At 44.2% G+C, this 21,098-nt stretch overlaps 1 protein-coding gene across 7 annotated transcripts in view; it reads right to left on the bottom strand.

The window, feature by feature from the left end:
• PDZRN3 (PDZ domain containing ring finger 3) overlaps window positions 1-21,098 on the bottom strand; it is a 234,540-nt gene that overhangs the window by 28,128 nt on the left and 185,314 nt on the right. Inside the window, exon 1 of one of the 7 annotated variants that reach the window (XM_001493619.7) lies at window positions 20,558-20,883. The exons of the other annotated variants lie outside the window; for them this stretch is intronic. Within the exon in view, the coding sequence (XP_001493669.3) occupies window positions 20,558-20,626 (69 nt within the window). The 5' untranslated portion in view covers window positions 20,627-20,883. Of the gene's footprint in view, window positions 1-20,557; window positions 20,884-21,098 lie in introns of those variants that run through there. 7 annotated transcript variants of the gene reach the window in all.

The following is a 21,098-nucleotide window of genomic DNA, read 5'->3' as shown; positions in this document are numbered from 1 at the left end:
TTTTCTATCTTAAATTTATACTGCACCATTTCTCAATATGATCCACATGGTATCAAGAAAAGTATCCTCTGCTTTTTGAAGAATAGGAAAAAGGAGGACCGGAAAGCTCGTGGAGCGTTGGCAAAGGAACGAGGGAGCTCCAGCTAAACTCTCTGGGAGTCTCCAGGGTTCTGTACTGTGGATGACAGGGTGGGGCCACTTCTAGTGAAAACAGAAAGCCTCCCCAAGATACAAGAAAGAGACAAGAAATAGCAAATTTATAGACCTCACAGAGAATCAGAAAATGCAAAACAGCTTCCTTCTCTTTCTTGGACAATTCCGTCCTCTCTCTCTGCTCTCCAGGATGACTGCTTATGGTCGTGTGGGCTGAGCTGTGAGCAAGGCATCCAGGCAAGGAGGTGAGTAGTGTGGGTGGGCTACAGGTCGTGTCCTCCTAGAAGAGGCAGGCGGGGAGGGGAGGTGTCTTTTTCTAACTCACACTGAAGTGTCGGAAGGGGTGGCAGTGGCCCCACTTCTGGCTGTCCCAGGCAGGAGACTGGTGTAGTGGGAGCACATGACGACTTGGCCTACGGACACTTGCATTTGAGCCCTAGACACACGGAAGGACTGCTGGGTGCTCAGTGACCTCATCCCTACTCGGAAAGGGTTTTAAAAAGTGTCTTCCCTGCGTACTTTCAGGCTGAACAGCCTGAGAAAGAACGTATCAGCTTCTCTGTGCTTCACTGCTCACCTCTGTCTCTAATGAGCGGCCGGAATACTGGAAGTGAAATGCTGGCGTTTCCGACACTGCCATCATAATAACGCCACAGGGGTACAGCACTCCCTCTATGCCAGACTAGGACTTATTCTAAACGTTCTGCATACACTTACTCGTGCAATCTTCACATGAGGGAGATGCTGCTATTACCACCATTTTACAGATGAAATCGAGAGGCATGGAGAGCGTCTAGCATCCGCAGACATCCCATTCAGGATAACGGCGGCTCTCACTGCGAACTGGGAGATGCACACTTGGTTCAGAAGTAGTGGTGCTTCTTTCTACATGTTGATTTTATTGCCTTTAACGATCCATATTGGCATTATCTCCTACTGTAACAGCAAATACAGCCACAAATCGAAGGAAGAAGGTGTGCTTGGGTTTTTGTAAGCATCACACCCAAAGCCCATGGAAACCATTTTATGATGTCATTTCCATCTCCCTGGTATAAACTTCATATTGGTCTCATAAATATCTCATATAAACTTGAATCTGTTAGCTGTTTTCCTCCAAGACTAGAGGGCTGGCTAGAATAAAATTTCTACTCTCAAGTCTCTAATCATCAGAGAAAGGACATCCAGGAAGATTCTTCCATTGACAGAATTGTTGTCACTCAGAACTTAAAAGAATGTTTAATGATGTTATATGTCACCACAGTCATTTAAGTTTCACGTCAGGAGAAGATTCTAACAGATGCTGCACGAAGATGGGCAAGAACCAGCAGGAGTTCCACACGGGATGAGGGTCCATCTTTAAGGTTGAAAGCTTCAGCTTTAGGGTCTGAATGCCTCAGTTTAAATCCAGGCTGTTTCACTTATGCGTTGTGTCATCTTGAGCATGTTAACCTCTTGGTGCCTCAGTTTTCTTATCTGTAAAATGGGTTAACGGGAGGACCCAACTCATTGGGTTTCCATCAGAATTAATTAGGTTATGCATAGAAAGTAATCAAGGTTCAAGTAATCAGGGTACAGAGTGAGTGCTCGATAAATGTTAGCTGTCTATGTTCAGCATTTGAAGAATTATTAGGAACCCGTTATGTGCCAGGCACTGACAAAATGGTAATCAAGGCTCAGTGACACGGCTGAGAATGAGCATCGCTGAGGCTCTGGGGTGAGACGCCCCGGGGGTCTGAATCCTTGCTCTGCCATTTACCAGATATGCGACTTTGTATCAATTACTCTACCCTACTTCTTTGTGCCTCAGTGACCTCACCTGAAAATAGGGGATATTAAAGGACTTACCTCCTAGGGTTTTTGTGATAAACAGTGTAATTGAAGGACAACACTTAGCACAGCGCCCAGTGTGGGCCGTTGTTACAACCCTACAAACTCGGACAAGTTCCCTACCCCTCCCTGTGCCTCATCTTAGAGGGGAGTCTGGCTCCTGGTCAGCACTTCCACAAGAGGCACCAGCCCAGGTGTGGGCTCCTAAAAATTCCAGCTGCCAAATTTCAATAGAAACACACGTAAGAACACCCATAAAAAAGATTCTGGGTTACACTCATGCCTGTGGGAAGGAGGCATTTTCTGGATCCTGGCATCCATCACAAGCATGTAATACTCTGAACTCCTGGTCCCGGTGTTTGCTCTGTGCTTCACCTGCATGATTCCATGCCATCTTCACAATAATAAGGTCAGTGGGAAGTCAGTGGTATTACTTCTGCTTTTACAGATGAGGATAATGAAAGCCCGAGGAGCTAAGCAGCTTCGTACACAGTGAGCCACTCATAAGCAGTTGAGATGGGATTTGAACCATGTCTGCCCAACCTCAGCTGCCTGCTCTGACCCTCTAACCACTGGGCAGCACAGCCGGAGCACTGTTATCTGACCTCAGCCCTATAGCAAGGAAGGTCCGGTGTTAACAGGTGAATATAGTGATCTCAAGATGGTGGGGTGGAGAGAAAGAAAGTGAGTTGTCATCAGCAAGAGGGAGAGGCGGGCCCCAGATGAGGAACAGGATGCTCCTCATGGTGAGAAGAATAAAGATCCTCACCAAGGGAAGACTCTTGCTCTAAGTGCCTTGGTGGGAATGGGCGAGCTCGGCCTCTGAACCAAGCTGGCTAGGCCAACTGACCTTCCCAGGAACTCGCCTTGGTAATGGTACCACGGTTAATGTTTAACGAGCAAAATGGAGAAAACAGTAACTTTGGATATTCACGAACCCACCCCTTCCTACTTAATTGCAGAGAAGCTGAAAGCAGAAGGGAATCTATTTTCTTCTCTCCATTCTTTTCTTACAAAGTTGTCTCATCGAACTTTAGCACGTGTGTCCCACAAATGTCCTAAGGTCTTTGGTGAAGCTCTGGTGATGGAAAACCATTTAAAATAGTCCAATTAGGGTGAAAGTAACCTTAGTCTTCTATTAAAACAGAAAGCTCTTGAGCAGTAAGGAAAAAAATAGCACTTCTGAAGCCCTTGAATCCTAAAGAGGAGCTGGGACAAGAAAGTAAATTTGAAAAATGCCTGTTGGCCTTACTGGCCTGTACTTTATCGGCCCCTCTTGATAAGCTTATGAAATTTCCTAACTATCTTTAAACAACACGAAGGTCAGGTAACAAACCAATGAATGCCAGGAAAACTCAAAGCTAAAGTTGATTGACTTTAAACAGAATTCCCAGCTCTTACGGATTTGTTCCTCCAACTTCTAGTGTGACCTCAACAGTGGTTTGGAATCTTTCTTTTTTCCTTTTTCATTTTCTACCCAAAGAAACAAAATTATGATGTATATCGCTTAGATGAATATTAATTTTGGTTCCTGCACTGCCAACTAGTTCATCTGGTAATTTATGGCCCATTTAGTAAAACTTCCATCAAAATGACTGTGACGGGATCCTTGAAGAAAATGCTATAAATTTTAAACTGTGGTCCTAGTGATTGAAAAAAAAAAAAATCAGTTGAAAAAGGCCTGGTGCCAGTATGAAAATAAAGCTACCGCTGAATGTTGAGAGAATAGGCTCATTTTCCTTTTGTTTTCACGTAATAGCAATCATTAGTTGGCTTGTCAATAACCAACTTTCTAAATAAATTAGGATATATCTTCTCAAGTACTTCTAATTTCCTAAATAGCATGTTTTAAAGTTCCACACCAGGGAAAAATTCAAAATATTATTCAAAGGCCAAAGCTACTTGATGGTAGGCATCCTGTCTTTCGCGTCTTGAATGAATAATGATGTCTAACCCTTCTGAGTATTTTCTGTGTGCCATGTACTATGCTTAGGTATTTTACATTCTATCGCTCATTCATGTGCTTATTATTGGTCTTATAAACATTGAGAATGACTATGCGCCCAGTACTCTGCCTGGGGCTGCCGGTGCACTGGTGAGCAAAACCAGAAATGGGGACTGCCCTCAAGGAGTTCATAGTCCAGTAAAGGAGACAGATGCTAACAATCCCATAACTGAGGGAAGGAAAGAGAACCTGGCAGGGGCAGGGGGGCAAATGTTGCAAAGAGGGGTCTCCCCTGAGGAAGAGATGTTGAGCACAAATCAGAAGAAAAGACAGGATTTACCAGGAGAGGAAGAGAGGAGAAAGTATTTCAGACAGAGGGAGCAGCATGCACCAAGGTCCTGGGGCTGGAGGAAATCTGGTGCACATGAGAGTCCGAATAGGTGGAATAGAGACTGTTACATGATGAGACTGGAGGCGTGGGCAGGTGCAGACCACGTTGACTCTCAGAGGCCACAGATAGGACTTTGATTTTGAGATGATTTAAGAGGGAGGTGGAGAATTGACAAGACCAAGAAGATACATGTTCAGGTTTGCATCTTAGAAACATGATCATGGCAGCTGGCTGCTCTGTGAAGAATGACTGGAAAAGATTAGGAAGGAGGCATCTGAAGTGGCCCAAGCAGAGAAAGGAGATACTGAGGAGGGCGTCCTCCCCATCACCATTTGAGTTATTCCCATTTTCACAGGAAGCTGAGACTCGAGAGGGTAAGTGACTGGCCTCAGGGATACGAAGGCCTTAAACAGCAGGGTGGGGAGCTGTAACTTGGCTTCTTATCTCCAAATACAGCATCCCCTAAGCTAAAATACTTGCTGAGGTGTGAATATCAAGGCAAAACAAATGAAAGTAGGAAATTCCAAAAACTTGAACAAAGATGGAGGCAGGTCCTAGGCTTCTTGAGAATTTTTGCCATTCTGCTACTAGATTGCTCCCTGTAATGGTCAGGATCCTAAGTCACTGTTCTTTCTTGGTGGCTTCCCTGACAAGTACCTGTGGACGGAGAGGGCACCATGACACCACTTGCTGTCCTTGCCCCAACCTAAAGTACTATTTGCTGCTGGAGATTTGGCTTCCTAAGACTCTGGATTCCTACATCTCCACCCTTTTGCTGCAAAACTAAAACGAGGTTAGATTATAGGAGGAAGAATGGTTTACTCTGCCAATTGACTAAAAAAGCCACTCAGTCTTGTATTTCAACAACTCTCTGCAAAATGGGACACACATTCCCCAGCCTCAATGGGGGAAGCTCCACCCACCTGCTCCTAAAACTCTTTGCTCTTCACATGAGCTGTCCCACACTGTTGGTGTTTTAGAACTGTATTAAAAATCCCAACCATATCCATTTACAGAATTCCTGGATTTTCAGTTTTGACCTTTATTGGACATCAACAGTTCAAAGTGGCATATGATGGATAATTTGCAGCATTCATTATGAAAATTTTCCTAATCTTCTTTTCCCTCTTAATTCTCCCCAGGAGGAACATCACAGAATTGAAGTCTGCAGTTAGCAGGACAGCCCTTGTTGTTTAAGCATGTCACCGTGGGGAGACGGGCTCCATATTTCATTCTATAGAATCAGTTTGGAGAGTGATGGAGTGTGTGTGTGTGGTGGGGTAAGGGGACCATTTCATTGTTTATTTGGTTGACAACATTAAAGCACAAACACTAACCTTGTGGTTGCCTGAACCTTGACAAAATTCTATTTTTTTTTTGCTGAGGAAGATTAGCCCTGAGTTAACATCTGTGTCAATATTCCCCCATTTTATATGTGAGTTGCTGCCACAACATGGCTGACACATGGTGTAGGTCCACACCCAGGATCTGAACCCACGAACCTGGGCTACCAAAGCAGAGTGCACCAAACTTAACCATTAGGCCACAGGGCCAGCCCCCAAATTCTATACTTTTAATTGTTAATCATTCCTCAATTTGTTTAGGAAGTTTAGGTTAGAGGAGAAAAGAATGTGCCTTTTTTCTACTAAGTTGAGATATATTTCTAAATTTGAATAAAATTTCTAAAAGACAAAACACTTCATCCTACCAGCTCACATTTCGTCTATGATATGTACCAATATTCCATTTAGGAGTGCTTACATGCATTAATGAATCCAGATATATCTTTATCGGATTGCCATATATTCAGAGTTCGCTGAGACCCTCTCTTGCAACCGGAGACCAGGGACAATTTTATATCAATAGATGGAATTTATACAAAGTTATCTCCACTGGCATATGCAATTACCTAGTGGTTACTCTGAGAAATTAATGCAGAATTCTAGAAATGTTGGCAGTGAAAGAAGAACCAATGAAAATGCATAGGAATAACTGACTCTGGAGACGTCTGTGTTGGAAGAAACAGAAATTGGGAAGATTTAGAACCCTTATGAATCAAAAATAAACTTAAGTTGGTACTTCTTTCTCAAAGATTTATAAATGTGATTTATAAATGGCACAAAAAGAATAATGATGACATCCTAGGATATTTATCACCTCTAAAATAGGAAATAAAATGACTCTGCCTCTTGACTTCACAGGCACCGAAGGACTTTAAAATATGACCACATTATAATAATTGATCTTCGCTTTTTTGGTGATTAAATTCTGGGCAATAAGAATGGCAGAATAATTACATATTTTAGCTGCACAGAACACCTAGCAGATATGAGGCTTGTGATAAGTTGGTTGAACTGAACAGAAATAAAAAATCAAATTAAAGATGACTGTGGAATGTATGAACTCACAGCCTTTCTAGACACAATTCCACAGTCCCCTGCTCTGACAATTCTGTCACATCCTGGGAGCAAGAACTAGGTCCCCAAATCCTTTCACGTCCTACAGACACTCTGTTAAAACTTCCTGACTTATTTTCTTGCGCTCAGTTTTGGTTACATGGAAGCATCACCTCAGAGTAGCGGGTCCTTCAGACATCCCCTGACTCTCGGGTCCAGCAGGGGACAGAGAGGAGATGGACAGCTTGCCTGTGGCCACCTGGAGAAACTCTGTTTAGATGACAAAATAGCCTTGAGTACCTTCCAGCGGAGTGAACCATGGACTACTCCACCGAGAGGTTGGCCAAAGCACAATTCTGAAACCTCTCCTATGCTGTCAAATTGTTAGTTTTAATGATGAAGCTAACAGGGTTGCTTTTGTGAGAGAAAGGAGAATAAGACTGTTTGCAGGGGCCTAGGAATTAGCATATGGACTCCAGTCCCTAGGACCGAGAAGAATCTGCAGCATTTTCTAAGATGATTTATTAGACACAGGGAGAATTTGCTAGAAACCGACTAGGAGCAAATCATCTGGGAAGGAATTAATGAACCAAACAAAACACTTGATAATACAATTAGAATATAAGAAAATGGAGGGGTTTTCCAGAGAGAGAGGGAGAGAAATATGTGTACATGATTTTGATTATGTCAAACTTAAAGCCGGAAAAAGAATGTAACAAATTTTTTAAAGAGTAAAGTTATCAGAGGGGAGAGGGAGATGACTGGGGTGATATTTATAGTTCTGAGGCTCCAGGATAGTTAACAAGCGTGCCCGGCTGGGTGGAAATGCACTTACAGCTATGTTTCAGCAAGACGCTGTGAAGGTCTGAGAAAAAGAAATGAGAGTGCTGGCGGCAAGAATCTGGATCCCCATTCCACGGTACGGGAGAGGGCAGCCACGGGGGCAGAGGGCAGCCATGGGGGCAAAGCGGTTTTCAGTTGCTTTAGGCAGCAGTAAGACTTTTTCCCCTGCTCTTGTTTGGGTCAGGGATTTTTCCTTTAAGCCTTTTCTTAGTTGAGTCAGAAACCAAGAATCTGGAGCTCTCAAAGCTTCTCTTTGACCTCATTTCATCCTGCCTCACAGATGAGCTCATTGAAAAAAAGGGGTTTTGCAGTGGTAACATCCACTGTGTGTGTCCAGAGGAAATTTCTGACCATACACTTGTCCTAATGCTATCCTAGGCTTTGCATACAAACTCTCTCCGGGCATAAGATAGGTTGCTTTTTATTTATATGAATGCTTAACTCTTAACAAATGTTTTAAAAAATTTATAATTGGAAAACATAAATTCCCTCAGCCCCTTCGTTAGGTTTTTAGTTTGGAGGAGATTATGGTTAACATTTTTAGTGCCCTCCCCAAATTTTCTTCTTTTAAATATACATCGTAGAGTCATACCACCATCTACACAACACTTTTATACTTTCGGAAGTGTTTTCATCCGCTGCAGCTCAACAAGTATGTGGCAGATGTGGGACAGCACCCTGGAAACAAAGCCCTCTCTGGAGACGAGAGAGCACATGAGACATACGCACATGGAAGCAGTATTAATGAAACACTTTTCCTAGAAACCCAGGACTCTTTCTGCCCTCAAGCTCCGGCCTGGCTACCACCACTGCTCCATGGTCAGATGGTGGGGAAGCCCAGGCTGGCCACCAGAATTGGGTCCTAACCCCCATTCGACGTGCCCCCTAGTGCTGGAGTGCCCACCCACAGGGCTGGTCACTGGTGCATTTTCCTGTGTGATAACTTGGCGTTGTCTCTCCATCTCTGGATGTTACCACCCTGTTGGTTTTGTGACCACTGCAGCATGGCCAGTAGCTGTCCCTACTTGGCACACTGTAGGTGTTCAATACATAACGTTGAATAAATAAAGCTGAGCATTTCCTCCAAAAATACTGCATATTTCCTCCTTTGCATATTATTTTTAGGAAGCCTTGGCCTTACGTGCTTCTCTTGAAAGCCCTGTTATCCACTGCTCCTTTATAAGAAAAGACTTAGCAACGATGGTACCCAATGATGTCCACATGAGATGGCCTTTCTGGATCTACTCCCATCACTTCACCCATCTCCCCAGAGACCTTTGACCTATAATGATGACTCTCTTTAACCCAGTTTTGGAGGCCTGGCTGCCCCCACCTCCTCTAGAAATGCTGGCTTTCTCCCTTGATCCTTATGGCTCTGATCAGCTCATTTGACAGTATATAAAGCATTCCGTGCCATCACTGTGCCAAACAGCTTCCAGGTACGTGAACTCACACACATAGCAGGGCTCACTTGGACACTCCCAAGACCGCAGGGAGAGGGGCTTGTATCACTGTGCTTCAGAGAAAGAGTCTAAGGCTCAGAGAGGCTCAGAGAACTTCCCACAGCACAAAGCTACTCAATGGCGGAGCCATGAGAAGAACCCAAGTCTCCCTCTTTCGTAAGTCAGACTCTGAGTGAAAAAGGGTCTCTGACTCATCTTCTCAACTAGGCCGCGAACGCTGTAAGCACAGGGCTGTCTTCTGTCTATCCCTCGGCAGGGGGCCCAGAGAAGCCAGCAGGCACTCAATAAATGCTGCCCTTCAGACAACCAGCAGGTGACACTCAACTGGGATAACCTACAAATGGAATCCCTCTCCTGCTTTAATGAAACGGTAAGATGAACTTCCACTTGAGTGAGGTATCACACCGATACAGGGTTCCACCACTAAAGCTGTGGAACCACCTCCACTTTACCGAGGAGAAAATGGAACACGGGTTCCTGGCCAGGTCTTTCTACAATGCTTTTCCAGTGCATCCACATTCCTTTGGAGACTTACCTCACACTGTAATTATATGCTCATTAGGGTAAGACTTAATTTCTGACTTCCCCCCACCCCAGAATCGAAGGCTCAAAGGGCAGGGCCTTTGCCTTCCATTGCACTGCCACATACTCAGCGTGACGCCAGGAACACCGGAGGGCCCCTAAGTGTATGCTGAAGGAACGAGTGAGGGCACCTGCCTGCGGCCAGGTCTGTGCTTGAGTCACACAGTGCTGTGCCAGGATCCTGGCTCTGCCTCCTGCCAGCTGTGTGATCCCAGGCAAGTCTGTCAACTTTCTCTGACTAACCCTCAGTTGTCTCATCTGTAAAATGGAAATAACAACAGTATCTGGACTTTACGAGGTTGTGTGAGAATTACACGAGATTCCGTATGTAACACATGTATATAAACCATGTGCACGGCAAATAATTCTAAGTTATTTATCATTGTTATTAATGATGAGCATAAAACCCCAAATCATTGGAGCATATTAATCCGGGGCTTTCACTGTTAATTCCAGGATATATAATATAATTTTTTCCTCCTTTCTCTGGACATTTCTTAACTGTGGCTGGATATGGAGTAGAGCTGATTCTGAAACTTCACGGCTAACTCAGAAAAAGATGCGCTAACTCTTCACACTGATTCTCGCGGTGGGTGCCTCCCTCCCTTGACTCTTTGGGGAACAGCCACTTGCTCCCAGGTTCCACTCCATGGAGGAACGTGAGCGGAAACTTAATTGGGGGGAGAGAGATTAGACATGTTAAACAACTCAAAATTTAATTCCTGGGAAGTTTCCAGATACCTAGCCCTATACTACAAATCTTTGACTTACAAAGTTTCCAGAGAGACAACTAAAAAGGAGAAGATGCCAGGCCCAGGGAGCCTCGGCACCCCTCGTTAACGAATTATTCCAAACGGGAACACATCGCTATATGTAGGTAAGCGCGACATACTGGTATGTCGCTGGTATCTAACATGCAGAGTATGTCAGGACAAGTTATTCATGCCAGGCATTTCATCACTAGATAAAAAGGGACAGAAGCCCAGATGTACAATGCCATTGTGATTCTGGGGAGAAATATCCACTGCTTTTCATCTCCCAGTGCCAACTGAAATATTATTAAGCAGGCTAGTAATTTCTCTCCAGGTTTTTCAGACTTCCCAAATAGAAAACAGCTGCTTGCTAAAGGAAAATTGGTTCATATCCTTTAGAGTTTTCTTTTATTAAAATGCATGTCACTTCTAATGCTATGTGCCACAACCACTGGCACTTTTGGGCGGGGGAGAGGAATAATTAATTGTCATGTATGCCAAAACAGGAATGTGTTTGGGCTAGGGTGAACTGCTTAACACACTGGGAGGAAACTGTTATTTTCCCAGATGTCTGACAAGTTAACTCTGTTTTCATTGGTTTAATGCTGTGAATAGTAAGCATTTGCATTATTTGGTTTATGCATTGTTCACAAAAAAAGACAAAATTTTTGCTTAAGACTTCTTTATATAGAAACACGCAAACATGCAAACTGTTAGGAAACGTGTTCATAAAGACACTAGTTCTAACTGTAGTCTTACAGATGCCTCCTCTTCTGTTACAACAAATGTTATGGTTTGAGAGAATTCTTTTACAGATGAAGAATGATTTAAATGATGTTAAAAAAAGAAAAGCAGTACTTTATACTTTTTAAAGATCTTTATAGCCAACCAACCCCTTCCTCACCCTCATTACTATTTCTGATTTACTTTCCTTCAGAATTTGGGGAAGGGAGATGCTTTTAATATATTTCTTCATGGGTCTCTTCTTCATATTTTATTTTATTAAATACTGAATGCTACAAAGAATACTTGTGAAACCAGTACCCACTTTGAGAATAAGAACACTACCAATACGTCACCTCGACAAGCTGAACATTACATGTCCATGGATAAACGGAGTGCCAAGGACAGGCAAGAAGAAGGCGGCACAGGGAGGGACCTGCTCTACCAAGGGCCAAAAATTACTGCATAACTGCAGCATGATCCACAGACACTATTAGTGTAATATTGGAGAAGGAAGAACTAATGGACCAGAACAGAAAGGGAAGAAACAGCCCCCACCCCCCAGGGAAACGGGCACTGATGGGCAAGAGACGGCCTTTTCTCCAAGCAGGACTAGAAAACCCAAACTGAAAAAATGAAATTGACTCCAACCTTATACCATATATAAAAAAGTACCTGTGAAAGGCAAAATTTATGGAAAACTTTTAGAAGAAAATATAGCTTTATGACTTTAAGGTGGAGAACATACTTCCTAACATAGGCTAACAGCACAAACCAAAGGAAAAGACTGATATATCTGACAACGTTCAATATGGGATTTGGTTCACTGGGAGACATCATAAAGAGAAGCCACAACCTGGGAGAAAATGTTTGTAACTCATATTTGATGAAGGACTGGTATCTCGACTATGCTTTTAAAAATCCTACAAACCAAGAGAAAAAGATGAAAAATCCACTGGGGAACTGAGCAGCAGCTTGAACAGGTGCTTCACACACATAAAAAAGAAACTCAAACATGGCCAATATACATATAAAAAATACAATACTCCACTTCATTAATAATCAGAGTAAAGCGAATTGAAACCATGGTGAGGTACCTCTCCATGTCCACTCCGTTGGCAAAGTTAAGAAGTCACACGATCCCAAGTGATGACAGGGAAGTGAAGCAACAAGGACATCTCTACGACGACGATGAGGAGCAATTCAGCACTAGGAAAACGGAAGAGGCGTAGACCCCAAACACTTGCCTTCTCTCCCTTCCTCCTGACCTTTCACCCATCCATCCATCTACATAATTATGTATCTCCCAGAGCAGTGGATCTCAAAGGGTGGTCACCAGACAAGCAGCATCTAAAACCCTGAGAGTGGAGCACAAGACTCAGGGTTTTGACAAGGCCTCCAGGTGATTCGGATGCACGTTCAAGTTTGGGAAGCGCCGCCCTAGAGGAGCTTTTGTACCTTGAGACTGTTAGAAGAATGCAAGTTACAAAGGAGAGTCCATTCCCCTCTCTCATGCTCTTTTGCTATCAAATAGGCAGAAAAGAAAAAAAAGTGAGAATATCCTCAATGCCTAGTGAGTATGATGGGGGGAGGTAAGCTAAGGCAGATACTTGCACAGTGATGGGTGTCACACAGAGAGGCTTGCCTGGGGAGTAATTTGGTGATACTTACTAAGACCTCTAAAAGTGTTGATCCTCTGACATAACAAATAGAAATGGTGACTAAGAATTACTAAACATTGGCCAATGGTACTGTTTAACTGATACACAGTTAGACTGAGTCCTGCACCCTGAGAGGCCCCCAGAAGTGGGTTCTGCAAATCAGCAACTGTCATTATGGTGACAGCCATATGGCTCATCATCAGCAAAAGGTCCTTACTTCCCCCAGAATTTTGCAAATTAGGATTCATTTAGAGAATAAGCCCCTGTCTAAAGACACATTCTCTGCTCAGGAGGATTCTGCCCATCGTCATTTACATCACTGGGAATTACTGTAATTCGATTACTTTCCCGTTTACTACGGGGAAGGGAGTGTTTGTAGGAGTGGGCGGGTGTGGGGCTTAGGGGCACTCAGGATAATTTTGGAGCCTGGGGTGATTGTGATAAGGACAATGGTTGGAAAAAACTGAAGGTTAGTGAAGTTTTGTCTGTAAAAGATCTATACACACACATATACATATACATACACATATACATATACATACATATGTATAACATGTATGTGTATGCATATATGTGTGTATGTGTATCTTTTACAGACAAAACTTCACTAACCTTCAATTTCCCACTTCTAAACTAGATATTACAGAAGAATTTACTTGGAAAAAAGTTCTGCTTAAGCAAAATAAAATAACTTTGTTTTGGTATTAACCAACAGACGGTTAAGTTTTCGATCTACGTACAAGTGTCTGAGACATGAGCTTGTCTTGCTGTCTACGCATCTACAGGAAGACTTAAGAAAACCTGCCGGAAAGCTTAGGGAACCGAGGAGTCCTCCTCCTTCCTGTATTTTTGGTTTAACTTAGAACAGAGGTTCTCAAACTTGAGCGTGCACCAAACTCATCTGGAGGCCTGGTTAAACACAGATTGCTGGGCACCATGTGCAAAGATTCCAGCTCGGCAGGTCTGCAGGGGCGTTGGAGAATCTATGTTTCTAATAAGTTCCTAGGTGATGGTGATGTTGCTGGTCCAGGACCACACTTTGAGAATGAATAACTTTGAAGAAACTTCTGGAGACTCTTCAGCAGTCAGAAAAGCTCCCCTTGATCCCTACTGCCACTCAAATCAAGACGCATGTACTCCACAATTGAACATTGGTGCCAATAATTTTCTTTCACTTCTGCACTACTTCAGCTTATTCTTTATTGAAAGCTGATGAGTACAATCAAATATATTTGGAAAAAAAATTATCTTCCTAGGCAGGTGGCCAGTAGACTAGGAAAGGGACCCTTTCCCCAAAGTTCACCAACAGACACACACAACTCAATACACTCTTGGGGAAGAAATAGGAAAGCAGCTCATTCGAAGTAGACAAATTCATTCCTGACTTTTCTCAGGGTATCACTTGCCATTTGGCAGTACAGTCCAATGGCATTTCACCAGTATTAGGACACCTGCCACACCACTGGAGGTGATGCTGCTAGAAATGTGGCTTTGTGGGCTTTAGACAGTAGATGCTATGTTCCCTGCTGACTCCCACACTGGTCAGAGAAGGCACGAGGGTTATTTTGGCTCTGGCATGCCTCCAGAGCTGCTGATGGTATTTTTTGTGCCTCCTCTCCCCCCTACCCCACCCAATTTAGTCATGACCTCTCTCTGCATTGTTAATGAGTACAAGAGAAGTCATTTATTAAAGCTACATTTTTCACTATTCCATATGCTTCTTTCTGCCTGCCGTGGCAGGCGGGTGACAGGAATGCAGAGAGGGGGAGTCCTCTCCCCTGTGACTCCATACCAGCTGCCTCAGGGCAATATGCAGCTGTATCCATGGAAGCCATTAGAGTCCTGGGACACATGGACTCATTTGTCATTGCTAAAAACCTTCCCACACCAAAGTGGGACCCACTTGATCCATTTCCTATTCAGAAGTTAATTTGGTAAACATGTCCTGAATAGTTACTGGTTACATGTCAGGACCCGAGGTGTCACAGAGAACAAGGCAAAGTCCCCACCTTCATGGGGCTGACATTTTCCTGGGGGCTGGGCGTTAGAGACAGATGACAAGCAAGTTAATATGTGCATGAGTTGTGATAAGCGCTAGGAAGGAAATACACTGTGCACAGAGGTCCACACAGGTGGGGGGCGGGGGAGCCTTAGAGCATGGAAGGTCTCTAGGGAGAGGGTCATTTAAGCGGAGTCTTCGAGGATGAGTTGGTGAACAACACTGCAGGTGGGGGGAACACCCGGTTTGAAGGTCTGAAGAGGGAAGGAGTAAGGTGCCGTATGGAGTCCAGCAACTACCAGGGCAGATGAGAGAGGGGAGCGACGCATGCGGCTTACCAGCGAGGTAAGAAGAGGCCAGATCACCTCGGCCCCTGTGGGGCCCAGTTAAGCAGTCTGCTTTATTCTAAGGGCACTGGGGAGCCAAGGAGCAGGGGAGTGAAGCTCAGTTCTCAGCATGTGGTTGGTTGGTTGAACATGTTGGCTGAATGAATGAAAAATAAATGTCTTGTGTCCCCTCTGTTCTCCATCTGCACCTTCTTGGTCCAAATCATGGTCATCTTGTCCAACAACTAGCTCTCTTTCTGGTTCCTAACTAGTACCCTTGTTTCTTTTTTTGCTCCTTACCCCTACAAATACATACAAAAATCCAACACATTCAAGCAACCATGTGCTGAGGGTAAAGGTGGTGATGAGACCTCCTAGGAGTTCACAGTATAATGCAAGAGGCTGAATTAACAGATAATATAGAAATGAGGTGGAGGGAGGGGTGGGGATACAGTGATGCACAGGGCATCATGGGAAAGCTATGTGCAGGGATACAGTGATCTGCAGGGCATCCTGGGAAAGCTATGTGCGGAGATATAGTGATCTGCAGGGCATCCTGGGAAAGCTATGTCCAGGGATACAGTGATGTGCAGGGCATTGAGGGAAAGCTATGTGCAGGCATACAGTGATGTGCACGGCATCATGGGAAAGCTATGAGTGGGGATACAGTGATGTGCAGGGCATCATGGGAAAGCTATGTTCAGGGATACAGTGATGCTCAGGGCATCGTGGGAAAGCTATGTACAGGGATACAGTGATGCTCAGGGCATCGTGGGGACACTCAGAAGGGCATCAAAACTGGGGTGGTGGCTAACTAGCCTCCGTCCTAAGGGAAGAGCAAGAGAACTCCTTTATGGTCTCCCAAAGCATTCCACCTAAAAAGGAGACAGGTAGAAAGAGGGGAGCAAGCCCTGGCCTAACCCTAAGCCATTTCTTTCCATTGCTTTATCAACATAAAGGGGTGTATGAGCCCTTGCTGACTGAAGCAAGAAAAAGAGCTACTGCCAGATAAATGCCCACACTGCACAAGTGACGTTCTCAGCCACAGACAGGGCCGTTTCATTGATAAAGGGCCCCTGATGCCAGGGCAGGAGGAGATGGGCTTGCTTTTTCCATATCTGCTTTGCCTAAATTAATTCAGAATGTAAAGCGCTTCTGAAACAGAGCTTTTAGAATGGATAGGCTGTTTAAGCAAACACACTCCTACTTGCAGGAAAACTACGCCAGGTTCAACACCGCTGTACAGAGGTCAAGTTTATGTTCATCCAGTTAACCACCCTTACCTGTGTCCATACCTAATTGTATCACAACCTGGCTGATCTCAGACCCACAGCTGCTTTGCTCCAAGGCAGTCAACTCATCTAATTGAGTATTGCATGCAGCTCATTAAATATGAAAGTAGGATTGTGTACAGTCAAGTTTCTAGAATTCTCCTTAAACTTGCTGATTCTGATTAGCATTTACTATAGAAATCTGTGTTTTTCTGGCCAACTGGCTAACAGATTGATGTAGAAAGGGTCACAAATACATACACCTATAGTTTTCTGGCAAGTCAGAGTTATTGGGTAAAGTTTTTGCTTTTCAAAACCAACAACATGAAGTGGCATAAAAAGGCACAAATTACTCTTATATCATGTTTTCTGCTACTATCGAGAGGCAAAAGAACATGAGCTTTCTCAAATCATCCATTCTTAAAACTGTCTGGGAGGTTAACGGGAACTCTGTGCTCCTCTGGAGCTCATTTCTCTTTGCCCACGACTCTCTCCCCCGATGTGGGGGACCAGAGGCTCCAGAGAAACCCCTCTCATTTGTAAGAGAACAGACCCAAGTAACATCAGGCTGACACAGGTGCCAGGCAGCATGTGGCCCTATTTGAGAATGTGGTGTCTGCATGTTAGCCCCACAAACGCAAGGGCAAATTTTAAAAATTAAGCCAAGTGTTCCATACAATATTGGTAATCTATTCACTGACTTTGATGACAATGATCTATACAAGAGGAGAATTCACAGACATTGGAATCACCGCACAGATGTGGCTCCCAGCCCCATTTATAATTCCTTTGTGTCTCAGTTTCTTCATCTTTGAAATGGGGATAATAATATCACTGATATCCTGGTGCTGCTGTGAGGATGTGACGGGGAAAAGGACGGGTGGCACTTCGTGGAGCGCCAGCACACAGCGCATGCTCAGTGAGTAACACTGTGGTTGCCGCATTGAACATCACTGCCGTTTACATCAACACGTTTTGCCTGCCATCTTGAAAATGTGCATGCAGACTTTAGTGAATGTGTCCGTTAGTACAATTTCTAGTTTGAAACCTAAGTCCCAATCAGAATTATGTCCCTGTTGCCTAATCGAATTAGCAAAGGTCACGATTCTACAAAGATCCTCGGGTCCTCCTTAGAAGAGGCGGAGGGAATGAGTGATACTACCTGGTGTGTGGCTCCTTTCCCCTCCCTCAGGCCTCATCTGAAGAGCCTCCTCAAAGCATCCCTGTGGACTGGCCTTCCCCTTGTCCTGAAAGGGCACAGCTGGGTGGACGGCTGGTGCTCAGAGTAACTGGCACCAAGCCAACAGTGCCACGGCCCTCCCTGCCCCTGCAAACACCCCCTCCTCCATAACCAGGTAGTCAGCTTTAGCTGGATTCCAGCCACAGCCCTACAGCTGCGAGGCTCCCTATCCTACTACCCACTGAACAGGAGATCCCTGGGCCACTTAATTTATCCAAGAAGAAGACTGCAGCCCTTGGTAACCTTAGCGCTACTTCCCTGTCCTTTGGCTTGAACAGCGCTTCTGCACATTCAAAGTCACCCAAAACAGGCTAAAGCCGTCCAAAGCATGAAGCCGCCGCTAACTTAAATGTTAAATTTCTGATAGGCGCAGGCCCTGTCTCGATGCTCCCCAGGACACCACATTGACCGTAAAAGCACACAGAACTGCTGAAACTCAACTGATCTCACAACCCCAGAGCAGGCAGGAGGCTTGCCTTGTGCTCTCCTTGGAAGCACTCCAAATATCCCCGAATAGCTCAGCGCCTCCTTTAACACGCAGCACGACTCACTGATCCGTGTACACTCTGCAATGTCCCTGACGACCAGGCAACTTCATGCATTGTTGTTGTTGTTTTTCTCAAGTGATTAAAGGTACAATAAGGTATGTGTGCAACAAGAGGCAAAGCCATTGTTCTGCATCATTAGGCTCACAGCAGCCCCAAAAAGAAACTGTAGGCAGCTTGCCAAAGGCCCTAATGAAGAGCATCTCTTTGAATTATCTCTGGATGAGGAAAGGATAAAGTCTGAGCCCCGGAATATTTGATCTTCTTTGTGCTGCTGTTACAAGGGCTTACTGAAGCCAGACACACCGGACCTTCTGGAACTGTAATTTATGGAAACCTTAATTTCTCTGCTCTAATAAGGCTTTGCATAATAAGAGCGGGAATGCAATTATTAATTCCTGCAAGTGTTTTGTGAATTCCTTTATGCTACGGTTCAGGACTCCCAAAGAATAGGAGGAAGGGGGATTTTACTTAGTTGGCACAAGGGTAATGGGTCTGAAAAGTAGTTTGAGTTTCCTGAAAATAAATCTGCATGGCTTCCTAAATTGCTGACAAAGTGTATTCCAGATGGAAGTCATTTATCAGCAATTTACTGCATGATGCTTCGGCCAGAAATATATCCACATAAATTCATCTAGTAGAAAACAAACAAACAGAACCCAGGCTCCCTCTTTGTGGGGGCCCAGCCCACATAATACGGACAAATAAAGCACAAGTTAACAGAGAATTGCAGGAGACGTGGCAGGGTTACCTTTTGGACGTCCCAGTGTAATTATTACATCGACAGCAACGACCACTAAGTAATACTTTTGTGCACTGATGGTTAAAAGAAAAAAACAGGGAGTTAATAAAACTACACTTTTACGCACTGTATTTATTCTATACTCAGAGGTGAAAGTCTCTAATACAACCACCTGGGGGATGGTTGTGCTGTTCTGCCTGTTTCACTTCTGAATGCCTGACTCCTTGAGAACTGGGGCTCATTGCTCATTGCACAGGATAACTTGGCAAATTTCGGATTACAACATCACCATATGATCACATAGCAAGTGGGGGCCAGATCTCCCATGGCAACAGCACTTTCGTCCTGACCTCCAATGTGCCCCAGAATGCTTTGAAAAGGACACAAGTCCAGCAGAGTCCCGAGCATAAAGTCACAGGGCAGAAGTATATTTCCAAAACTTACTGAAGATGCTGTTTTTGGTAAGATATGTGCCCTCTTGCACAGGGGGTCGTGGCAGGGGCACCCAAGCCCCTAAAGGTTTGCTTTGACCTTCTCTCTACCTCAGTGTGGAAAAGACACATACAAACATACACACACACACACACACCCCTTTTATTCACTCAGGGTCACCATATCGTTAGATTTTGTCCTAAGAGGCAGCCGACTGACACACAGCTCTCTCTCAGTCTTTTTAACGCCAAGCGCCCTCTGGTGGCTTGTACAAAAACGACACCCAGTTGACGGCTCATCAAATTCTTTTTTAAGTCAAGTCTGACCCTTTAAAGAATATATTAATATACCATTTATCGTGATCAATTAAGGAACAAGTACATGTTTTCTCACTATAACAACCTTCTTATAATTTGATAATGATTAAAAAAAGCTTTTTAACAGGATTACGATTTTTTGATTACCGAAGAAAAATTTGACAGAATTAGAATGATTTAAGGGGAAAACCCTTAACTGCCAAGTTAGATTTTTCAATAGCAGTGTGAAAACCTCCTAGTTCAGGATAAGACTTGAATATTTAAAAATAAAACATTCAACAGAAATGTAAGAGAAGTTATCTTGGTTATACTTAAATATTCCATTTTCTCTCAACTGAAATTTCCTGTTGTTAATAACGACAAGGAAGATACAAGAAGTCACCTGCTGTGGATGACAGCACCCAAGATCGAGCTACTTGCTCCTGAAGTTCTCAAAATTTTCACAGAGCGTGGTATAGAAACAGCAAGGGGGAAGCATAATTATGAACCACATGTCCTGTTGCAAGAAGTTGAGAATGAAGTCTGCAGTGGCCGCTCGTGCCCTCCTGAAACGGGAGCCTTGCGACTGTTTGTAAACAGAGACAAAACCGAGTAGGCATCAATCATCGTCCACGTCCTCTCCAACTTGTTCAAAGGGTGCATGACCACACTTTGACCCTTCCTAAGACATTCGTGTGACACTCCGGAGAGTGGTCAATTGCAAAGGAGCTTTGTGACATGATTGCTTGAAACACATTTTATGACCATCAACATCTACTTATATATTTAAACGTAGCCACCTAAAGTGCCACTGCAAGAAAAATTACACACGAGATTTCAGAGAAAAGTCAGCAAGGCCGTCTCATTCAGAGCACAAATATGCACAAAAATCCCCAATTCCTTTCCCAGAAGTTACACTCTGCCAGGTGAGCACCCGTCCCCGCCCTCCAAGGACACGGCAACACATTACCTGACAAACTTCATAGAGTAATTTGTACTGCTCCTCTTGCTTCTGCAGGCTGCACAAACTGCATCCCATGTTGAGAGCCACGTCAAAGGAAGGCTTCAGTCCTCGCCAGCACCCGGGAAAGGCGGCCCCTCAGTGTGCAGGCATGAAGGTGTCCTCGGAGAGCCTCCGGGAAGGCAGGCAGCTCCACGCTTCACATTGGCATGGCTCTCTAAGGCAGAAAACAACTCCCTCCCCTTCCACGCTTCCCTTCCTTCCCTCGCAGCATGCAGACACACACAGACACACACACAGACACACACCACTCCCTCCTCTGAGTGACTCTGGCAGCTGGATTGTGGTCCAATGCACACGCTATATATACTGCTGCTCATGCATATTAATCAGCTCTCATTGACTATTCATAACAGACAATGATACAGAAGCTATAATTGCCAACTATGACAGTTGAAATTTCTCTAATTAACAAGCAAGTGCTCCAGTGGTAGGGAATAATAAAAGACACTAACAATTTTGCAAGCCATTTTCTGGCAGTTACAAATAA

This window comes from Equus caballus, chromosome 16 (genome assembly GCF_041296265.1).
Source record: "Equus caballus isolate H_3958 breed thoroughbred chromosome 16, TB-T2T, whole genome shotgun sequence".
Classification (NCBI taxonomy): Eukaryota; Metazoa; Chordata; class Mammalia; order Perissodactyla; family Equidae; genus Equus; species Equus caballus.
This window is presented reverse-complemented; position numbering and strand designations above follow the sequence as displayed.